The 23,837-nt window shown below is 35.5% G+C and overlaps 2 protein-coding genes, 1 long non-coding RNA gene and 1 other non-coding gene across 5 annotated transcripts; 3 read left to right on the forward strand and 1 right to left on the reverse strand.

Moving 5' to 3' along the window:
* Positions 1-5,679: 5,679 nt before the first annotated feature.
* Positions 5,680-6,798, reverse strand: LOC121264727. The gene is made up of 3 exons (XR_005940547.1): positions 6,623-6,798; positions 5,880-5,937; positions 5,680-5,724 (listed from the first exon to the last, which is right to left on the reverse strand). It is a non-coding gene; the product is annotated as an uncharacterized LOC121264727 (long non-coding RNA).
* Positions 6,799-7,910: 1,112 nt separating this feature from the next.
* On the forward strand, positions 7,911-13,564 carry LOC121264725 (adenylyl-sulfate kinase 3). The gene is given in 7 exon segments (XM_041168023.1): positions 7,911-8,108; positions 8,887-9,024; positions 9,494-9,643; positions 10,065-10,183; positions 10,271-10,355; positions 13,007-13,053; positions 13,205-13,564. Coding segments are annotated over 6 exon segments (627 nt in total). The 5' UTR covers positions 7,911-8,108; positions 8,887-8,900; the 3' UTR covers positions 13,307-13,564.
* A 1,857-nt stretch (positions 13,565-15,421) lies between these two features.
* LOC121264721 lies at positions 15,422-20,237 on the forward strand. 2 transcript variants are annotated; one of them, XM_041168015.1, is made up of 12 exons: positions 15,422-15,776; positions 16,091-16,141; positions 16,246-16,332; positions 17,012-17,110; positions 17,647-17,742; positions 18,075-18,140; positions 18,266-18,356; positions 18,588-18,655; positions 18,741-18,806; positions 19,118-19,168; positions 19,432-19,522; positions 19,949-20,237. In XM_041168015.1, exons 1-11 carry the CDS (start codon positions 15,570-15,572, stop codon positions 19,498-19,500), a joined length of 951 nt encoding a protein of 316 aa, XP_041023949.1. In that variant the 5' UTR covers positions 15,422-15,569; the 3' UTR covers positions 19,501-19,522; positions 19,949-20,237. The 2 variants fall into 2 exon arrangements, with proteins under 2 accessions (XP_041023949.1, XP_041023948.1); XM_041168014.1 differs by having other exon boundaries at positions 15,424-15,776; positions 19,432-19,496.
* Positions 20,238-21,762: 1,525 nt separating this feature from the next.
* On the forward strand, positions 21,763-21,923 carry LOC121266631. Its single transcript, XR_005940853.1, has one exon. It is a non-coding gene; the product is annotated as a small nucleolar RNA snoR138 (small nucleolar RNA).
* Positions 21,924-23,837: the final 1,914 nt, after the last annotated feature.

Consider the following 23,837-nt stretch of genomic DNA (forward strand, 5'->3'; position numbering starts at 1 on the left):
AAGAACAAGTTTTAATTAGGTTTAGGTAATGAATATTTAACTTTTATAAATGGTTTAGTTTTACATGTCCTGAAAACTTCTGATTTACGTAGAAAATTAGAGTCCCATTAGATTTAGGTGGAATCCAAACTGTGAATAATAAATAATATTGCGAGAACCGAATCAAGTCCAATTAATTATTTAGAGCAACATTGCTTCCACTTCCCTCCATCTTTATATAAGGTAAAGGTATCTTTTTGAAAAGGTCGGAATTTTAGATTAGTTTGGTTACACAAATTTAAATTATTTCACTTTATTTTATTTTATGTAATCATTATAATTTATTTAATTTTCAACAAAACATCTCATCTTATCTCATCTAAATTGCATAACCAAACAAGGTCAACTACAAATAATCATATGCTTAACTTGTTACACAAACAAATTATCTCACTTTATTTTATTTCATATAATCATTATAATTTATTTAATTTTTAACAAAACATCTCATCTCATCTTATCTCGTTTCATCTCATCTAAATTGCATAACCGAATGAGGTCAACTACAAATAATCATATGCTTAACTTAAAAGTAGACGTTTCCATAATGGGCCAAGTCCATTCTCACCTATCCAATTGGTTGTTGGAGTTCTATCTTAAAAGACAATCAAAACCATTTATTTTGGATCAAACGACAAACATTACACACCTTATATATTTATACCACACAGATTATCTTAGGCCTTTTTATACCTATTCAATTTCTATAGGACAATAACTACGAATCTCTTTATTCTGTTTGTTCTACAGTTGGGAAAATAACTCGTGCAATGTATCTAGACTGTGGGGTTTACCAGTAATCGTTACAAGAACAAGATCCCTCATTGAAATGATGGAAGTGATTCCAATCCCTAACTATGATCTCTCTCTTATAGATCCTTGAGATTGTCTTTGTGCCACCGTGGTAGTTTGTACATACTCTTATATTCTTCGATGAGTATCCTAATTCTCATCATCTTATAATGTGACATTAAATGATTGGAAACTATTTATTATATTTTACTTGTAAACTTATCATCTAATGTCACATCTTAAAATTATAATAGAATGATAAGAAAATAGATGATGAATATATTTTTTTATTCTTCAATATTCGGATTGTAATTCCGGGTGGAGTTTTGATAACACAAAGGCAATGGCTAACTTCTCAGCTTGGTGAGAGACTGAGGCCTCGTTTGGATACAGAAACAGTTTCATATCATCTTATCTTATTATGATAATTTTTTTAAATTTTCACACAAAATATAATAATATTCTAATAATATTTTATTCAATTTTCAACTTTCATATAAAACTATTTCATCTCATCTTACTATCCAAACAAGGCAGCTTTTTGATAATCGTCCTTGTAAGCATCTTGGACTTGAGATTCCAAAACCAAGTGCAATGAGAGAGAGGGAGTGCGACTGAGAGTGAGAGGTATTTAGAAGGTGAGACCGTGAGAGTTTCGGCCTGAGGAGAGAGAGAAAATAAGCTCTTCAGAGGAGAGAGAAAGTGGGGAAAGAGAGATTGACCTGGAGGTGGAACTCATCCCCTATAATTACTGCTATTGCTCACTTCTTAAAATTTATATGTATCACAGTTTTATTAGAGGGTGTAAATATACTCTTAACATCGCTCCCGGTCCCTAAATGTTCTATTTCTAGAGATCATTGATACGATCCACCTTATTCATCTACTTTCATTCTCTCTCAACTTGTATTATTCAATTTTTTTTTATAAATATTATTAATATATCTTTATTTACTTTTTATTTTGATCACCACCTAATTAATATATGATTTATCATTTTTATTCTTCTAGCTTAATGATTAAATATGTATGCATTTAAATATAAAATAAAAATGACAAATTTCATATTAATTAAATATATATATATATATATATATATGTGGTCTAAGACTTCTTTATACCATTTCTCTTATTAATATACCACACTAATCTTATCCAAGAGCAAAAACTTTGCATCAAACCATATATAAATTTAGAAAAACTCTAGATACAACCGACTTGGGGACCCGGTGCCAAACCGGCGCCCACGTGGCAAAACGAAAACGCGTCATTTTGCATAAAACTAAACAAAATGACCCTCCTTTCTCCCCCTCCCTCCCTCTCTTCCGCGTACAGAATACCACTTTCCCTCTCTGGTTTCCTTCGATTTCTTTCCCCCCATTATCCATCCCCCCTTCCGCGTATAGAATCCCACTTTCCCCCCCGACCCCTTTGACTCCTTCCCCCTTCCCTCAACCCAAAGCAGTCCATCTTCGTCTTCGAGAAAGTCGCAGCGACACCCACGAACTCTTGGCATCTTCTTCTTCTCCCTTCATCTTTGAGAAAGTCGCAGATCAACCCACGAACACATGGTACTTTCATTGCTCTGTCTCACGAAAACAGCCACAAACACGAAGGAACCCCAATGGGTCTCTTTTTGTCGTTGTATCCACGAAGCCACAGAGCCAAACCCAAGAATTGACGAAGCCCTTTTTTTCTTCTATGAGCTAAGTTCTATGAATATATTCTATATATTCTTTTTGCTATTTTTAGATCTTTTTCTGTTTTTATTGGTTGTGTGTTTTTGTGTTTCTGTTGTTCTGAAGATTTATTTTTGGTTGCTGATTTTCCTGTTCTTTAGATGTGTGTTTGGTTGTTGATTTTTGTGGGTCTTGGTTGTTGATTTCCGTAAATTTTGGTTGATGTTTTCGTGGATTTCGTGGGTTGGGTTGGGAACGGCCAAAGCCTTGCTTATTTATGCTCGGGATATTTGTTTAGAGACGTGCTTATACCACAGCTTTTAGGCTCTGTTTTATATATTTAAGAGTAGGAATGAGAAGTCTAATGGAGTTATCGGATGCCAGTCCAGGAAAAAAAACTGACATATTTGAATTTTTGTTTGGTAAATTGAGAGGAGCTAATTCTTCTGCAACTCTTTTAATGATCAATAGATTTTTTTGCTTCATTCTGATTGTATATATAAGAGTTTGTAATTAGAATGACGTTGTTTCGTGCCTTTCTTGTCTAGTTTTTTGTATGATGTATGTATATTTGAAAGCAAGTAGTAGAGTAATGGGTTTTATGTATTTGGTTTTCTGTATAATGTATGTATAATCTGGTTTTATTGAAGTAGTAGAGTAATGGGTTTTGCAACTGTATAGTGCTTTACAGAACTTTCAAAGCACTTTCGATGATGATCCTAAGTATTGTGAAGTCATTATAATTGCTATCAATAAACCCCACTAAAGCTTCTAAAAATGGTTATAGACTTTATTAAACTTTTATGTGTGTGCTTAAGTATTGTGAAGTCATTATAATTTATATCAATAAACCCCACTAAGGCTTCTAAAAATAGTTATAGACTTTATTGACGGAATGATTACTTCACCAAATGGACTTCATGCCTTTTAACTCAAAAACCAAAAAAGGTAGATTCTTCATTTGGTTTTATGCCTTTTCAACTCAAGAAATCAGATGACCAATCAAATCATTTATGTTGCCATGTGCTAATCATAGATTTTTTAATTTTATTGTTGCCATCTTAGGCTAAGAACCTTGGTAATTGGAGTATGGAGCTGCTATAATCGTTTCAGCTAACATTTGCTCACGGATAAGGATGGTATGGTTATTGTCTTGGTGTTAGAGCGCTTTAATTTTTCCATTGTTTTAATTCTCATAGAGTAAGAGATGTCACTTTCATTCTTTTAGGAGCAATTTCCTTGCTACAATGGTGTATATATTTTTTAATTCCAGGAATACACGTCTTCCAAAAACAACCTGCATAGGTCTTCCAACAACAATCCTTGGATACAACTTGGAAGAAATGGTTTTTCAAAGGAGATCTTAATAGGAGAAGTCGGATTCGGGCATGTGTATAAGGGTCAACATAAAGATAGACAACAAAATTCATTGCAGCAAAGGGAATATAAACTAAGAGAGCGAGAGAGAGAAATGCTCAGAAGGTTGAGCTCGAATAAAAATTGCGAAGGGTTGAGAATAAAAGTGCATGAATATTATTGTATTTGTACTAGGTTGTATCAATTGTAATAGATTTTGCTTCGTTCGAATAAACTATAGGACACATGTAAATAAGTAGATATTTTCTTTATTTTTCTTCTATGAATCAATTGTAAATGGTACTTCCCCTTGAATTGGGCAAAGCCCGATTAGGTACTTGACCAGACATCTTTTATATAGGGGAGAGGTACCGTGAAGGCTATGACATTCTTGATCACTTTTGAGCTTATCTATAACATTCTTGATAACATTTTTTTCCCAATCTATTATACACAAGATGATAAGTGGAACAAAAACTACACCTTTTATATAGACTTTTCCCAATCTGTTATACACAGGATGAAAATTGAACATAAATATGCACAAGCTATATAGATTTTTTCCTAAACTCATGCATGCACAAAAACAAATTAGCTGAACTAACATTGAAACATGATTGATTTCATATACAAGTTTTGTATGGTAAATTTTACAAAATATACTCCCAATTCCTGATTTGGACACAAAATCTTGAATCACACATACACCTAGACATAATCCACAACACAGTATACACAACTGGACACAAACAACTACACAATCTACAATATTTATTTACACAAGCTATCAATATTTATGTCCACAAACAGCTACATCCTCTGTCTTGACAAAGCCAGGGCAAACACAGTTGATGTAGAAACTTGGATATTTTTTTGCCAGGATTCTTATGTAGGCATTCATGGATGCTTTTGAGACTGTATAAGCAGATAGAAAAGTTGGCCACCCTTTGGATATTTTGAATGCTTTGAACAGACAAGCAAAAAAGTTCTTTAAAAAATAAACTGATATAAGATAAAAACCATAACGTACAAAAGCCAAATAATCCAAAAGGCTAGTTACTTTTCAGCATTTTCCCACACTTAAAAAAAGAACTATATGAATAATTTGATGGAACCCGCACTTAAAACTGACGCTCAATCAAATCTGTAATCTGAAATTTGAGGCCATTTTGATTAAGATCTCATCACATTTCTTACAAAATGGTATTAACCTCTTTATCTAACATAAAGACAAATGTATTGTCCTACCAAAAGAATTCACTTACATACAGTCACAAGCATAGTATTTATGCCAGAAAAAATTATCTCAATTCTCACCTCATGGTAGTATGCATATCACATCCAAATCATAGTGCTTTTAAAGGAACAAGTTTTCTTGATAATTAAAGACATTTAACCCTGCAAAAAGTCCCAATTAAAACGACTATGTTAATAATTGAAAGACCAGAGAATAAAAAACAAACTCCATTACATAAATTTGAAAACTTGGAAATTACATGACCAGTCCTTGTAGTACTGCTAAAACCAATATCAACACAACTCAGTAGAGTTGGACAGAACTCAAATATTAACAATTAGAATGGGGCCTCTTCATATCATCCAAGCTAGTATATGCCTATTTTGTTTTGGTTTGGAACAATTATAGACAATTTGTACCATAGCTATACTAATCGGTTTTGTTAGTGGCAGTACTATTAATTTAGTGATCGTTTCACAGGTTCAAAGTTTAGACTAACTTAGTGATATTTTCCACTTTATAGCCATTTCTGGTAATAACTAAAATCATATCAAAGTAGCTGAAATGAGCCAAATACCCAAAAGGTAAGGAGAAGGGAGATGAAACCTAGAATCATCAATTCTGCAATAATTGCATCAGAAGTCAAATATGAATCCATAATATGTGGTTCCACACAAGCACCGCAAAACAGAAAACATGAGAAATAAAGGGAAAAAAATCGATCAAAGTTCATATGAGTTTCTTGGTTCCATGAGATCAAAGTAACGATGAATTACCCGCTTTAACCTTCTCCAGAGCTTCAAACATAGCTTTCTTCTGCCTTTCTGTAAACCACTGGATTGAAATTTTACAATATAAAGTTAGTGTTAATTAAAAGAATGCCAAGTAGAACAACACGAAATTAAACAAACTATTCTTTTAGGTCATTAACAAGCAGAGCAACTCAGCTTCAACTTCTTTGTGATATTTGATTGTTTTCTTAAACATCTTTTTATTCATGTGTTGTCAAAATTCACGAGTTTTTGTCTTCTACTTTTTCTTTGCTGAGAAAATGGAGTTTCCCTAGAAGCCAGCTAAATCAACAGATAGGAAACGATATACAGAGATGTAAGAAATTTGCTTCTACTCAAATTTCTGGATTTTGAGTTCCTTCATTACTTTGATTTCAGAAGCTTTTGGAAAAAAAGGAACAATTAATATGTAGCAGAGGAAAGTTGCTGACTGGAGATTTGAGGGTAGGTTGGTCGGTGGTATACATCTGACTGGGGTTTTTGGGTAGGCAGGGAATAGTTCCCGTACACGAATTAAGTGCTTGAATTTAAGAATTGGGAAAATTCCGATCAAAAGAAAGAAAATCATTCCGGCATTGGAATAACTTATAAGTTATTAGAGTTGACAGAAAAAACATAAACATAAATTTACAAATGTCTTTAATTTGGAGCAAACAAGTTAAAGAATACGAGGAAACCCACAAAAGGAGTTAAATACAAGCCATAAAAGTTGATATTAAAACACTTACTGTTCCAAGTTTGTGAAGGACCTTTTCCAAGGCATGGAAATGATGATGATGAAAGCAGAGACACCGGCAACAGCCCATGTGGGCGTCTGATCCAGCTCTCTAGTCTGCGAATCACTGCTCTCGGTTGCTGCCATAGCCGTTCCTCCTCAGAGCAGAAGCCATACATATAAGCACTGATGGCACCGAAAAAACATGGTCATTCTTCTTGCTTGAGCTTCAGACACAGAGAGGAGGGGAGGGGGGGGGAGGGGTGTCAAGGTGACTAATAAACTAAAACAGGGATGTTTCGGGGTATCATTTTGAAGAAAGACGGTGCCTTTATTGGTTCATCGTCGGAGTCAAAAGCATAAAACAAGGTATGAAAGCGGAGCAACTAGTCATGGTTTCAAATGGAGGTGAAGTACTACTGTTGTCACTGCCAATTGAAGATACACGGAGATATTAAACACCAACTAGTCTATCATGGCGTTGGGTGGGATTGAGAGCGGGTTAAACCCAAAGGTCCACGCTTTTTGTTTGGCTAAGGAGGGAGGAGTATTGAAGACCATCAGAAAGCCAAAGAAAACAAACACGGGCTTCAAATTCGGTCCTACTAAACGACGATGACGACAGATCTGGTTCTCCTACCCACAACGCGCGACGGCATTTTCTCTCTCAGATGCTTGTACTCCTTTCTTCATTTCTTATTTTTCGTCTGTTTTTTCTTTTATCAATAATATATCGGCTGACGTGCATAATACCGCATCAGTCCCAACGGCGAAGATGGATCCAATGCACGATGGCGACCTCTCTGGTTTCGCTCTTTAGTTTCCCTCTCTGGTTTCTTACAACATCCAATCCAAAGCAGCTTTTTGGATTCGATTTCCTTTCAACGCACGACGGCACTGCAAGACGCATCCAACGCACGATGGGACCTCTTTCCGTTTCTCCCTCTCTGGTTTCGAACTAACAGTAGCTTTCGTTTTTCATTAATCTCCCTCTATGTTTTTTGATTTTCCCTCCTTTCTTCCATTTTTTTATTTTTATTTTAATATTACACAATGACGTGGCAATCTGGTTCCGCAGCGGGTGCTCTATCCGGTTGTATCTAGAAGTATTGATAAATTTATAATTACAGGTTCCACGTCACCCAAAACTGAAGATTGGGACCCATCCGAGACTAACCACAGGTCCACAGGATCACAAGCCAAGGTTCCGTTTGATTCGGCGAAGATGAATCATTCACACGGACACACAAAGTCGCGAAGGTTTTTTATAGGAAAAAAAAAAAGAAAAAAGCTAAAAAAAGGAAGAAGGTGGAGGGAGTGGCACTCGACTCGGTGTGTGTCCAGATTCATTCATTCATTCCAAAAACCAAAAACATTATATACCCCTCAACAAAATGGAACCCCGCAAAAGCACGGGAGCACCACCACCGCCTCCACCTCCACCTCCACCACCGTATCCACAATTCACTGATTTCCCTCTCACCCAAACCAGCAAAAAGGTATTCTCTCTCTCTCTGTGATATATCCGATATACGATCGTTTTTGTTTCATGGTCATGCTAACCCCAAGTGTCCGCTTCCTTTACGGAAAATGTGTGCTACTGTACGCTTTTACGTTCATCAATTACCAGTGTTCTTTCTGTCTCCAATTTTAATCTTCATTCAACATCACTTATCCCATTTATTTCATATTTATACCGCACTTTTTTATTATTATTTCCGCAAAATACACAATCAATCAAATTAAGGGGGGAGGGGGGCATTTTCTCAATTCGATATAAGTGTGTTCCTCGACATTATCTTTTTTTATTCCAGTATAGCCATATAACTGCATTCTCTGCTTCTTCATTGCCCTTGAATCTTCAAATTAAACTAAGAGAATAGCGTGTGTCTAGATCAGTGTGGAAGACCCGAAATTAACCCGATCAGTCTTTTTGTTCCTTTTTTGAGCCGTTGGTTGGCAACTATAACGGGTTGTCTCTCCACTCTAGCCAATCCCTGAATACCTAATGTCAAACATCCTCTTTGTTGGACAAAATTTCTTGCTTCTTTTCTTATCATATTCATATGTGTGAGGTATATCTCTACATACATTCTCTGGGTATTTTTTTTCTGTGTTCGTTTGATTCTTTCTGTCCCCTTTTTCTTATAGTTATACCATAAAACATAAGATTATAATATGAGATCTTTGACTTTGGACGATAAAAAACCTTTTACTAAAATTCTTCATATTTGTATTGCTGTTAATGATTCGACGTTTATCTGTGGGAAGGAACAGAAGGAAAGTTTCCGATGTCTACTCTGAGCAATTCAACAAATATATTTTGGCAAGAATGTCCAGTTGGGAAGCTTGAGAGACAAAAGCTACTTAATCAAAAAGGTTGTGTCGTATGGATTACGGGTCTCAGCGGATCAGGTTCGGTTTTTAAACCGACTAGCCTCTTTTTCATATTCTATATTTTAGGGACCCTAGATTAGCACCTTGCCCAGGGCTCTTAGGGATGTGTTGTGGTATTTTTCTTGTTGTAGATATTATGCCACATTTTTCCAAGTTGGACTTTGGGTTGACTTTATTTTCTAGCTGGCTTGCATATAAAGTAAATTTCCAATCTGATATTAGGCTTACATCTATTGTGGCCGCTGCACTTTTATCATCTTGCATTGGTTTTGGATGCAATTTGGGTGATCTATTGACTAGAAGGTGCCCTGGCGTTTCTCTTAGTTTCCCCCATGCATATGTTTGTGTGCGCAACTAACTCTCATTGAGGAAAAGATGAGGCAGGGTAATTTGAGATGGTTTGACCATGTACGATGTAGATCAAGTAGTCTGCTATATTTGACGTAGATGCTATGCCTTGCTGAACTCTTTTGTCCAAATTGTTTAGGAAAAAACACTCTGGCATGTTCACTAAGTAGAGAACTGCACTCTAGGGGAAAGCTGTCGTATGTCCTTGATGGGGATAACCTTCGACATGGACTGAACTAGGACCTCAGTTTCAAACCAGAAGATCGGACTGAAAATATACGGAGAGTTGGTAAGTTTCTGTTTTTCCTCTTTTTGTTTTTGTTTTTTTTAAACAACAGACAATTTTTGGACTTGGAGGTGTTTGAGCAGTGAAGACTATATTGAATTTAAGTTCACTTGTCTATCATATTGTTTAAGGCTTGTATGACCAGCTGACAAGGATAGAAGTTGAATCCGGCTTTTAATGGCTATCACACCACACATTGCTCTGGGGGTGATCATGTTTATGTTCATAGTGATTCTGTCATGAACATTGAGTATTGGATAATTTGGAAAGTTGTTGAATAAAGATATAACAGAAGCAATTGCCACGCTGTTGATGCAACTAGGGAAATGAGTATTTACTAAGGGCTATTATAATGTGAAGGCTAGCATTTGGTCAATTTCAGTACAGCATGAGTTGTGCTTAATTTATTATTTATTTAATCTAGGGGAAGTCTCAAAACTCTTTGCGGATGCTGGTCTGATCTGTATTGCGAGTCTGATATCTCCATATAGAAAAGATCGGGATGCTTGCCGTGCAATGTTGCCAGATGCGAATTTTATTGAGGCAAGGCTCCTCGTGAGGTTTAGCATGGTTATGACTTGGTTTTTGTTATTTTCAAGGTGGACTTCATTTTTGCCTGTATGTAAACAGGTTTTTATGAACATGCCTCTAACATTGTGTGAAGCGAGGGATACAAAAGGCCTTTACAAGCTGGCACGTGCTGGAAAGATCAAAGGTATGCTTTTTAACATGCTTACCGTGCACTTTTGGTGCATTGACATGATGTCTTCTTTTCCCCCCAAAAGAAAAGAAAGAGCCCGTTATCTGTTTTGTTAGTTGTATCTGCTTATTATTATGTGAAAATCAATCCCAATAAGAGAAGGGGAGAAAACAAATTGTAATGTGTAACTAAAAACCCCTTGCACTATTTAGAAAGGGGCACTATTTGCCAACCCCTAGGGTTGGCTCAAGTGGTAAAGGTCTTGGTCTCGGTGGTCTGCTCCCTCCAATGTCCAAGGTTCGAATCTCATTGGGTGCAAACAATTTCTAGGGGCCATCGGACTGGGGGATTATCCCCTTGAATTATCGGATGTGCACTTGCGGGAAACTCCTTGCCAAGGGCCTGTGCACTCCCGGGATTAGTTAGGAAGTTGTTCCTGGACACCTTGTGCCAATAAAAAAATTAAAAAAAAAAAAAAGAAAGAAAAGAAAAGAAAGGGCCACTATTTACCTGCACCATTGTAAGCTGTGTTCTCTGCATCATCAGTTTGCTTTGGGCGGGGAAGATAGATCTTAATGGGCTTAATGTCCATGAGTTTCTTATTTCAGTTGTAAATCTTAGTTATGTATTACTCATGTATGCGTCCTATTTACTTGGCTATGCCTATTATTATGACTAAAACTTCTTGATTATATATAAAAAAAAATCATCAGTTTGAAAGAACCCAAGAATACACCACAGGAATATTAGTGTGGTTACTTTTCCCATGTTGCATTGCCCTTTTGTAAATAAAGTTTTTTTTTTAGTTATAGAGAAATCATGTATGAGCTTATTTTAACTTCATATGAGCATCCTTAACAGCTGATGTGAACCCTTATTTGGTGACTAATTAGGGTAGTGAAACTAAAAACTGACCCTCAACTATTTCATGGTTGAGTTGACAGCCACCTCGTGTGGTATGGATTGTCAGCACATTATTCTGGATCATGGCACATGAATTATTTATTTTCTTATCGTATCTTCAAGTGAATCTATTATGCACATCAATCAATATTTATTTAAGAAAAAATCTGGAGAGCAGCCACTGTTTAGGGAGTAGCCAGATCACACCTTACGTGGCTCAAGGAAATGACAAAAAACTCCCTACAACAAAACCCACATTCCCTCTCTCAGATTTCACCCATTTCCAATTCTTTTTACTTCCTCTCTCCCCCCCGCGTCGCCCAAGCTCATCCCCCCGCTTGTCACCCATCCTCTACCCCCACCCCCACCCCCACCACCTGCGTCACCCATCCTCTACGGGATTTGAAAGGAGTGGTCATGGGGAGGCTACGATGGAGCTGGTGGTGCAGATATGACCATGAGGGAGAGAGGACCCGTGAGAGAGAGAGGAAGGTCGGCGTGGGCTGGGGAATGAGGGTATGGCCGAGGGGTGGAGGTCCGGCATGCTCGTGGGTGGTGATGCGCGGCCGTAGGTGGCGGATCTGAGCCGCGATGTGGGGAAACTATGTAGAGAGAGAGGGCGCGCATGCGAGGGAAGATGGAGGAGCTACGGGCCTCGGGCTGGGGGAGGAGGAAGGGCTCGGTGATGGTGTTTGGTGGCTGCAGTGGGAGGCCCAGTCAACGGTGGCGGCGGATCTAGGCTACGACGGCAAGGACCCGCTTGCGTGCGAGGGAAGAGGGAGAGGTGCTGCGACGAGAGGGAGGGGGACGTGGGATGGGGACCAAGGATGGGTTTTAAAAAAGAAAAAAAAAGACATCCACGTCAAGTGTAGGGTGTGCTTAATAAACAATGGCTGCGCTATAGTTTTGCTCTTTATTTAACCATATACATTGTGATACCCCATTCTGATAAGTGATAAAATGGTAGGTGGTGTATGAGATCCTATATTGCTTGGGAATGATAAGTTTTTACTCTTTATCATGTTCCGATGGGGCTTCAATTGTATCATTGACTAGCCCTTTTGAAGTATAGGCCATGTGACTTGGGCATTCCATAGCGTTACAAATGGTATCAGAATCTATCCCAACCAGAAATGTGGGACTTGAGCCATGCCACCTACAGTAGATTGGCCCGACAAGGATGTCGGGAATATAAGGAGATACTCCATTCTAATAAGTGATAAGAGTAGGTGGTGTATGAGATCTCACTTTGCTTGGGATGGAGAAGTTTTTGCTCTTTTCAATGTTCTAATGGTGCTCCAATTATATCATTGATTAGTCATTTTGAAGTATAGGCCATTTGGGTTAAGCCTTCCATTTGGGCATTACATATCAATTATCATGATGCTATTGTGAATAGCCAACTTGATGTTATTTAATTCCTGGAATTTTTGTGAGATTTTCCTTGGTTCTTCTTTAGCAAGAGGGAGGTGCTGTAGGAGCACCTATTCTTTCTCATCTAGTCCATTGCTGTTATTACTGTACCACAGATTATCTTGTTGTTTTATATTTTTTGAATTTAAATCGTTTTTTGCCCTTCAATTATGGTGGTTTCCTCTGCTTCCTTTGCAACTATATAAATACGTGATTTACCTAATTTTACAAGACGCTAATTCCCAACTTTGTAATATGCATTTGGAGGGTAAATAATAATATCAGTGATAAACAAATATTTCTTGCCCATTACCTTTTGGCTGCTTTCAAATAACCTTACTGTGTTGCAGGTTTTACTGGGATAGATGATCCATATGAACCACCGTTGAATTGCGAGGTATGTCTTAATTGAAGGATGAAAAGTTGAAAACTAATTGTATTCTTGTCTGCCAGGATATCAAAGTCGATAAATGAGTAAGCATTTTAACCTTAAAATAAAAAAATAAAAAATATTTTTTGAAAGGAATAATTTTTCCACCTTTCTACAGATTGAAATACAACAAAAAGATGGGTTTTGCCCCACACCAGGTGCCATGGCAGTGCAAGTAGTGTCATACTTAGAGGAGAAAGGATATCTTGAAGATCAGTGATTGACCTTGTGCCTGATCTTGAGCAATCGATCACCCTCAAAGTAAAGGATGTCATTTTAAACACAAGTGGTGGCATACACCGTGCTTTGTACACCCTCGGGCTTTCAGTAGAGAAACAGTGGGCTCGAAGTGTTTGAAATGAGGAATATTGCTTTTAGTTAATATTTTCTGATTTTTTTTGTCTAGATTGGCAGGGTGTGAAAAATATGGGATCTGTGCTGTAAACTCTGAATTTATTACCAAGTACCTCTTTCTTTCTTTTTTACCACAATTTTATCGCATGTTTCCTTTTAAGCTTTGTGATAAGCTAATTGAGGTCTTTTTGTTTTTTATTTATTTTTTCCAGTTTTTAGACATATGATAACTCATTATACGGTGGGGGTGGAATACGGTATACCTCAACAAACTTTCAAGTTCAGCAAATTACAGAGAACCAAAAAAAAAAAAATACAAGAAAAGAAATGGCTCTATATAAACTAGTTGGGTTGATTCCATATTTGTTGGTATGAGATTAGAAAGCTCACCACTGGCAAATTGCTTTGTGAAGCGCTGTTTAATAAGTTGGATTGAGGTTATTGTTGTTGATCTTCATTCCAACACTGTTGGTAGATTTGATTTTGAGAAAATAAAAAATTGAAAATTGGGAACTCTATCTATCCAAGGTAAGAGACAATGTTGATTATGTTTGAGATTGGCCGATTACGCATGCCGAATTAAATAGTAGTTAATTGCAGTATTGATGCTTTTATTTCAAGAAAAATTCTACGAGGCGAGGTTTGGTGAGAGGTCGTTTAAACTCATTTTATAAATTCTCATGTTCAATTCATCTTCTCAATGTTCTCATTTATAGCCGCGAGTTTAGTGGAATACGATACTCTTTTATTTTCATTAAAAAAAAAAATTTTGAATATTATTTCTCCTTTCAACCAAAACATCATAAATTATGTATTAAATAGTTTATAGATACCATGAGATGAAAATGTTACTGTTCTGTAATTAATAGGAATGATGGTAAGATGTTTAGTCGTGGCTGTTAGCTCTCAATAAATTATATGATATTTACAATTCAGTCCTATATAATCATTTTATTATAAGCGATCGCACATGTACAAATATATAGAATATTATTAATTATAAGGTTATAGATTGATTAAATTGTTATTCTTCTAATGGAAAATATATACTGGCAACGAGAGAAGACAAAAAGCACGGCAGGTAAGATGAATAAGTGCGAACGAAGAAATTATGGATGAAATGTAGAGGTAGGTGGTAAAGGGCTAAAGGCAAAGCCTCCTCGTCTCATCTCGTCTGAAACACGCTTTTACCCATTTCGGAGCAAAACAACGAAAAGAAGAAAGGCGAGGATGGTGTTGAACAGCCATGTGGCGGCTTGGGTGGCCAACGTTTCCGCAGACTTATGCCAATACATAGCGTGCAATCCGGAGAGATTGAGCAGCGATCGCGTCCTCCACATCCTCTTTTGCGTCCCTTTCCAACACTTGCACCGCATCGCCCTCTCTCTCTGCTCTCCCCCTCTTTCCTCCCATCTTCACGAAGACGACGATCCCGACTATTCCCATTCCGATTGAATCTGTTTCAGTTTCTTTCTTGCTTTGTAAAGTGTTTTATTACAGATCCATTGAGGGATAACTTTATCTTTGGGGACCTTGATTTGGGAAATTTACTTTTAAAAATAGTTATTAGTAATGATGGTGGTGAGGGTTTTTTTTTTTTTTTTGTCTTTGTATCGGATCTCTGTTCAATCCTGAATTTAACGATGAGGGTAACTCTTTTTGAATATGTTTACTTAATTGTTAGGGATTTTTTTTCCCTGTATATATAGTTCAATCTGTTAAATAAATCATTGCAATGCGATTTGATGAGGCACCTTCTTTTTTTATTTATTTATTTATTTTTTTCAAGATTCTGTTTTGTTTGTTTGAACTTGGAAGTGAAGTCACGTAATTTTTAGACGAGAAGGCAAGTAGATTAGAAAATCAGATGCAATGCTTGAGTATTCTAAACTCACTTCACGATATACAACAGAGAGCCGATTATTTTTTCCATACCATCACTCTTGGAAATAAATAAATAAATACTCCGCAGGTTGATTACGATAGATGGAAGATGGATATTGCAGCTTTAAGACCGGAAAAAAAAATAAAAAAATAAAAACAAATAAAAACAAATTACCTACAAAAAGAAAAAAATAAAAACGGAGTGAAGGGTGGGTAGGTAGTTGCGGCCGTGTCGAGGGGAAGAGATGACGACTCTTCTGGTATCGCCGTGGACGACCAAGACCTTCTTCATATTTTCTCGCATAAATGTCCTCAGAAAATCCCCTCACTCTTCCCTTCCTTTTCTTCATTTCCGCCCCTCCTTTACGCTATTCTCTCCGCTTTCATGTTCTTCTCCTCCTCTCTTAATGGCCGCTTCATCCTCCTCTCCTTCATCAATCACCAATCCTCCGGTACTTACTTTTATTCTCTCTCTCTCTCTCTCTCTCTCTCATACTTATTGAATGAATGAAAACTTGGTTCCAGCTCTCATAACCGTCGCTCAAATTCAACTCTATTATCCCTATTTAATTTGTTGACTTCTTTGATCGATTAGCCTTTTTTTACGATGAGTGATCGATGTATTTCTTTTGTTTTAGAAGCAAATAGGAAATTATATAATTCTTCTTCATGGGTGAACAATTTATAGCTATCAACCATTAGTAAAAACACTCAACCGCCACGTGATTGAATGGTAAAATGATGTTGGCATTTTTCTCTGAATCAGACCTCACCTGGAGATGTTTCCGATGTATTTCAACTGATTCAAGCACATCAGGTATTCTTTCTAACTCATTACCATCACAAACCTTGGAAACATCGTACATGGACGATGCGTTTTTGGAATTTTTCTTTTTTTCTTTTTTCTCCTTGTTCTCGCAGGAAAAAGCTGCTCGCCTTCCTCCAATTGAGGAGATTCGAACTGTGCTTGATCACAGTGTGCGCGGGATGCTATCTACCTTTTCTCAGGTTTTGACAACACCCAAACTTAAATTAATAATAAGTCCGGGTGTTGTTCTGTTTCCTACTTGATTCTGGTCTTTGATTCCGATCACTGAAATAAGCAGCTGATTTACTTTTAGGTATAGTTGCTTACTCGACCTAAATGTGTGAAATTACCACTTTTGCTTAAGCCGATGTAAAATTGTAGATTTAATTATTTGTATTATATTCTTAACACTCTCGCTCGCGTGTGGGCTAGACTCTACTTCAATAAGTGGACTCAATACTTGGAATATTTAATTAAATGGAGTAGATTGTAGAGTCAGGGTTTAAACTCACGACCTCTGCTCTGATACTATATAAAATTATCACTTATCTCAAAAGTTTAAACTGATGGGAAATGGTAGATTTAATTATTTGTATTATATTTTTAACAAAATGATATTGGGTAAGGTTTTAGTCTTGTTTGTTTTGGGCTTGCTTATATGTTTACCCAAAAAGTGTGGAGTGCCTATGGGGGCGTAGAAATAATATATCACTCATACATTAGCTGTCACTAAATGTTTGTGATGTTATAATCAAAGCTCTGATATACTCCGGATGTTCTTGGCATCTTCAAGCTGCTTGATATTTGATCGTGCTGCTCACTGCTCAGCCAATCCAATGCTCCTTGCCTAATCATATTCTGAATTCCTTTCATGTGCAGAAGCATGAGGGCTATCCATCGGGGTCAATGGTTGATTTTGCCTGTGATGCAGATGGATCCCTAATATTAGCAGTCAGCAGCCTGGCGATTCATACAAAAGTTTGTGCACTTCTAATACATATCTCTACGTTGAAGGATTGTAACTATAACTGAATATTACCTTCATGTTGAATTTATGAAGTTTCTTTCTCTTGGATTCATGATACATCACTTATACAGTTAAAATTGAAACAATCTTTGTTCCATCCCCAGCTAAAATTTTGAATTAGTTTATTGATAATAGATAGCGAAGTGAAATGAGTTGAATGCTCTGATATTAATTATGCTCTGGCGATTGGGGTTGACTTCTGCCAATGTTTGGTTGCATAACTATTTGCTGAACCCAGCACTCTTCAGTTACTATCCACGCATGCCATATATGCTAGTTTAGGCCAGAAAGCTAGGTTTTTCCTGCTTCCTTGTGACTAAAGATATACACATGTTTCTAGGTGTGAGTGCATATGTTTATGCATGTATAAATGTATCATTGTGGGCACAGGATTTAATGTTACCTTTAAAAAGCTTGTAAAGTTTTTCTTCTTTTTTTATCTAGAAATTTTAGTCTTCTCAAATTCCCATCTTGCTGTTTTTTACAGGACTTAACTGCTAATCCGAAATGCTCATTGCTTGTGGCTAGAGATGTGGAGGACAGGACTGATTTAGTAATCACCCTGCACGGTGATGCTATTTTTGTAAGTTATAACCTATATCAAGTGTTAAATAGTGTCTTAGGCATGGTTTGGATAGTGAGTTGATATGAGATGAGATGAAAGTTGAATAAAATATTGTTAGAATATTATTTTTTAATATATATATATATATATTTTTGGATTTGAAAAGGTCGAATTGTTTATTGTATTTTATTTGGTTGTTTGGAAAAGTTGAGATGGTTTCACTACCCAAACCAGGCATTAATTGATTCTGTTTATGTTCTACTCTGTTGTTTTGGCCTTATATTATGCTGTTCACGGCATATTAAGATGAAGAACTTCACATTTTTTTTGGGATTGTACCAATTGTATAGGTTTCTGAAAATGAGAGAGCTGCCATTCGTACAGCATATTTGGCAAGGCATCCAAATGCATTTTGGGTAACTTGTATAGTTAGCACTCTTGTTCTGTAACACGCTTCTTTTTTCTTCTCCCTTTCTCTCAACAATATGTTTTTACTTATATTTTTTAAGTGGGCAACTGAAAGAAAAAATTTGATCTGAAGGTTGACTTTGGTGACTTCCAATTTATGCGAATCGTACCAAAAGTTGTACGGTATGTTTCAGGGGTTGCCACAGCCGTATTAGGATCAGGAGGTTTGTGAACCAACCGCTCTTTTAGTTTTCCTTTTAATTATAGTCTGGTTCTTTTTCAAGTCCTTCCATGTTTGAGAGGGAAGGAGGGATTTGATACTCTGCAGATCGCTTAAGATAATTCACTTATGTTTTTGCTGCTGAATTGTTGCATGGTTCTGTATATGTTTTAAGCACGTCCCATGAATTTATTTGTTGTGTTTCTATACACCTTTCTTTCGTTGTATATTTCAGAGTTCAGTGCAAAAGAGTATAATTCTGCAAAAGTTGATCCGATTGCTCAGTTTTCTAAACCTGTTACGGTACTGACATCTTAATTTAGTCTTATGTGCCGCATGGTTATTTTTCTTGTCAAAACCATCCTGATTGAAATTCTTTCTTTTTCAGTCTCACATGAATAAAGATCATGCTGAAGATACAAAAGTTATCGTGCAACACTGGACATCAATTCCGGTAATTTGATCTCGGACATCTTATTACCATCTGAAGCAGGAAGCAGCAGATTTTTCTTTCTTTCTTTTAGCTCATCATCGGATATCTATCATCATCATCATTACTGAGACTGCACCCACTGGTCGAAATTAGAATGAACTGGTTACCATAAGCCAAAATTGGTTGGATCTAGCTGTGATTACAAGTGATGTGGTGGCTTCAATTGCCTGGATGTGTTAATTATGCCATTGAAAATTACCAACACCCGTAGGTTTTTTTTTTTTTTTGTTTTTTTGTTAATAATATAAAGGCTGCATTTTCTATCCCTGTAGGTGGACTCTGCTTATATGCTGGATTTGGACAGCCTTGGTTTCAATGTTAAGGTATTGATAATACTTAATTAGTTCTTTTTGGTACTTATTCTTTGTGCATTTAAGAAAATCATGCCTTCTCTCGAGCCCATGGGGTTTCTACCAAGTATTTGCCATTTTCTTTTGTTAGTGGCTTTAAATAAAAAATTGATAGTAAGTGAGACGTCTTTTTCTAGGGTTTTTTCCCTATGCTAGTCTATCTGTTCAATTCTTTTCTAACTCGTTTGCTGGGTTTTGATGCTTACCTTATTGAACTCTCTTATTTCTTCTATTAGGCTGGTTATCAAGGGAACACTTTCAAGCTTCGAGTACCTTTCCCTAGACGTGCAGAAGATAGGAAGTGAGACACTTTATTTGAAAGAACTCGTAATATTTGTGCTTGTACTTTTGTTTTGCGGTAATTATAGGAGTTTATGCTGCAAGCCCACAATGGTGTTAATTCCATTTTTGAAAGTCATCAGAATATGCATTGATACAAATAAATAGCAAATATCATAATCATAATAGAATGATGTAGAGTTATCGACTACACGTTTCCCAGCCTTTTGCAGTGGGTTGGTTGTGTTTTCGTATTTTCACTTTGACTACACATAAAAATTCCAAAAGTTTAGATTCTAGGAGTAATTCAGAAAGTTTAAGCTTCCATTTTGATAGAGAAATTTGTTTTGAACAAGGATATTGTCTCTAACGAAGGATAATGATTTTAGAAGGTTGCTAACCATTATGTTTGGCTGCATTGGCTTTGGGTGAATTGCTTCCTCGGAAAATTAACATCTTCTTGTATCTTGCTAGGGATGTGAAGACTCTTGTAGTGGAAATGCTTCAAGCTGCTAAGCCTCAAACTGGTTGATCTCAGATCAGAAAAGAAAAGATACATGTTTAATAAACATATTCTGGTTATGTTGGATCGTGCAGCGCATAGCAATTGCCTTCTCTGGACGTGGAGAGATTCAAAATCATGAAAAATGCGAAAAAGAGAATTCTGGTGGAAAAAGGGACAAATAGAATAGGTGTTCTTTTGGCTTATTTCTCATCTATGCTCAGGCGTTTTATTTATGGAAAAGAGGCTGTTGTGGTTAAAGAGTCCTTTAAATAACACCATTAGAATCAAAACTGGCAGATGCATAATTAGTATGGGGGACAAAAAGAAAATGATTTTCTTGGAGGAATTATCTGCGAATAAACCCAATCTTTCAACAAATTACAGATGTTGCTTGAGCCAATTTAGGGATCATATCCTGGCTAAAAAAGCGCACACACTCAATAGAGAAGTTAAAAACCATGCAACTTACCACTCTTTTTTAACATCATTCAGATGAGCGAATATTATCCCTCCTCCTGGTCTAAAATCTTTGCCCTTTTTCGAAAATCATATGTTTATATAAATATGGGGTATATATAATTGATATTTGGGTAATGAGGATGAAAATTTTGTAAATAGTAGTGAAATGTTTGTGATTAGTAGTGAATAATTTGAGTTAAGATATTTTATTGGGTTTTGGAGAATGAAAAATAAAAAGTTGAGAAAAAATATTATAAAGTTAAAATATTGTTATAATAAAAAATTTTAATATTATTTTTGTTTCGAAATTTGAAAAAGTTGTATTATTTTTTATGTTTTGTTTAGAAGTTTTGTAAAATTATAATGATTAGATAAAAAATGTGAATATTTAAAATTGAAAAAATGTTTATATTTGAGTAATGTATGGAAATGAAATTAAAAAAAAAATTGAGATGAAATGAGATCGTCCCACCTTCCAAACAAGCCCTAAATGATTGGTGGCAACATCCTTCAAAGATCATGGGAGAAAAATGGATTGATCCTCTACAAATGACTTATTTATTGGCAAACAAAATATTGGCAAGTGGGTACTGAAAATTGGTATTAAAGATAATAATAATGTCTTGCAAAAAAATAAATAATTTATCAAAAAAATTTATACAACAACCATTTCGGATTGAGTAATGTTACTTATCATATCTTTTCTCATCATCTCATAATGTAGTATTAGATGATTAGAGTTTATTATATTTTACTTATAAACTTATTATTTAATGTTACATCATTAAATGATGAGAAAATAATAAAAAAAATGATGATGAGCAGAAATTATTTCTGAACAGAAGCCCCAATTATTGATTTTTTTTTTTTAAAAAAAAAAGAGAGAAAATAAGGGGCATCTTAGTAATTATGGGCGTGATCCCGCATTTTAAAAGCTCGCAAGGCGTAGAAGTTAACCTAGTCGTGATGGCTCTCAATGTGTCATAACATCTGAAGGCAGCCGCGTTTCTTCTTCTATTCTCTTCCTTGTCTGAGCGTTGAAATATGATTGTTTTGTAAGAATGCCTCAAAGAGTAGCCTTATGAAGCTAACTAGCGATTTCATAGACTGGCTTAGTTACGAGGCACAGATCGATTCTTCATTTTTATGGAATCAAAGGTTTCTTTTTTCTTTTAGGGGGAGTATTTGCTTCTCTTTCCCATAAAATGGTCCCCCAACCAGCCTTTGGACATGTCTTCTTCTTCTTTCGTTTTTATTTTTTTTATTTTTTTAATAAATTGGGGCTGTATTTCCTTCACATACATCTCTCTATCTATCCGTTTGGGTTGCCTCTAGAATAACCAGACGTCGAAGAAAGGAAACTTCAAATACGACGCCGTTTGGTTCAGACAGGGGCACACAGCAAGTAAACCGAAGCAGTTTGAGGGAAAGGGACGCTTTTCATGTAGCTCTTCCTGTTCCTTTCCTAGATAGCTTTGGATATTTTCATTTTTCCCCTTTTTTTTTTTATTTCGTCTATTCATTCTATGTTTCTTATGATTCACAATGCTTAATTTTTTAATCAAGATTTTATATTAAAAGCTGAATAAATCCGCATTATTGCATCCATCTATAACTCCGTATGCTGCTGATATATATTATATTGGGGCAGGGGAAATGATATTTGCAAAATTTGTTGTATTTTTTTTAAAATAAATAAATATGAGATTTATATAAATAAATAAATAAATAATTTATTAATAAATTTCATTTTTAAAAAAAAAAAAAAATTATGTGGTGTTTAGTCATTCACTCGTCTTCATCCATCCTCCACGCCAATGACGCCATCAAAGCTAATTGTCTAACAAAAAAGTAGATATTTTTATGAGAGACAGACGTTTAGCATTGCATCATTCGTATTTCCTGAGCACTCTTGTATGCATGCATGAATGATTGAACCGCATGACTACGACAGAAGAAGCTTTGCATGATTAAATTATAAAAATATATTTTTTTTTATTAATAAGTTATAAATGAATGGTAGATAGGTTGTCATTGTATCATTGCTCTATTTTTATTTTGGACAATGTTACTGCCACGGACACCCAGTATCTACCGAGAAAGGTCATTTAGTTTTTATTTTTCATATAGTTTTTTATATCTTTTAATATTTATATAAAAAATACAACATTATTAAAAAATAATTTCTTAATTATTGAGTAAAAAAAAATTCATTTCCTAATAAAAATGATACTAAATGATATTTTCTACTTTGCAAAACTAAATTAATGAAGAATAGCCGCCCGGGTGCGGAATGATATAAAAAAAGAAAGTGGATAATCACGGGATATGGATTTGAAAAAGTCTACTCTTTGCTCTAAACGTAATGCTGACTGTTTGGTGAATTTTTTTTTTTTTTTAACTAAATGATGAAGGAAGTGATTTTTGACCGTTTGGTGATTTTTTTTTCTTTTTACTTGATGATGAAAAAAGTGATTTTAAATGTATTGTTGTATTTTTTATTTTTTAAAAATATTTAAATATATTAAAAAAATGTGAATTAAAAAAGAAATTAACTTCAGAGCATTTCCATCTGGTTCCTCATAAAATTTCCTATAATTTAACTAAAAAGTATATTTTTTAAAACTTTTCTCTAAATTTTACTTGCCTTTTAAAAACCTTCTACTGTTCTACATCTCATTTCCTATCTCCATCTCTATTCTATTAAATAATATTTCTTTATTATTTTTTTCTCTTACTTCTATTTACAATCTTAATTACTAACTATTTTGTCTTATTATCTTCATTCTTTTCAAATTTCACATTCTACAAAATACATATACGATTTTGACTACCGAATATAGTATTATTTTTCAAACCGAAATCTGTATTATAAAAATAATAATTTTTTTTTAATATGTGCATTTTCTAACGGTAACATTTTGAACGCCTACCTCAAACGGTAACATCTTGAAGTCCTGCCTCTAACGGTAATATTTTTTATCTTTTCTCAAACGGTAACTTTTTTTGTCTTCTCTTAAACGGTAACATTTTTTGTCCTATATGTAACAATAATTTTTTCCTCTATAAATACCCATTTTGCTTGCATTCACATTCTCACAAACTCAAGTCTTATTTCATCTAAAGAACTGAAATTCAACAGTCTTCCCTGATATCTCACTCCCTTCATCAAATGGCTCGTACATTCTTTCGCAAATTACTCACATACTTATCCTCTGAAGATGAGTTGGATGTTGTTCTTAATGACGAGGTCGATGGACAGTCATCAAGAAATCGTGCCAATCGCCAACGCCGTAAATTTATTCGGCGTGATCATATTCAAGGGCACGAGCGCCTATTTCGCGATTATTTCGCAGAAAATCCAGTATATCTCTCGAATTTATTTCGAAGGAGATTTCG

This window comes from Juglans microcarpa x Juglans regia, chromosome 5D (genome assembly GCF_004785595.1).
Source record: "Juglans microcarpa x Juglans regia isolate MS1-56 chromosome 5D, Jm3101_v1.0, whole genome shotgun sequence".
Taxonomy (NCBI): domain Eukaryota; kingdom Viridiplantae; phylum Streptophyta; class Magnoliopsida; order Fagales; family Juglandaceae; genus Juglans; species Juglans microcarpa x Juglans regia.

Coding starts and splice junctions, on each gene's coding strand:
- LOC121264721 (XM_041168014.1), top strand. CDS start 15,570: ATGACGACTCTTCTGGTATCGCCGTGGACGACCAAGACCTTCTTCATA. Junction 17,743..18,074: donor TGCACGGTGATGCTATTTTT/GTAAGTTATAAC, acceptor CCAATTGTATAG/GTTTCTGAAAATGAGAGAGC. Junction 18,141..18,265: donor GGCATCCAAATGCATTTTGG/GTAACTTGTATA, acceptor TTTGATCTGAAG/GTTGACTTTGGTGACTTCCA.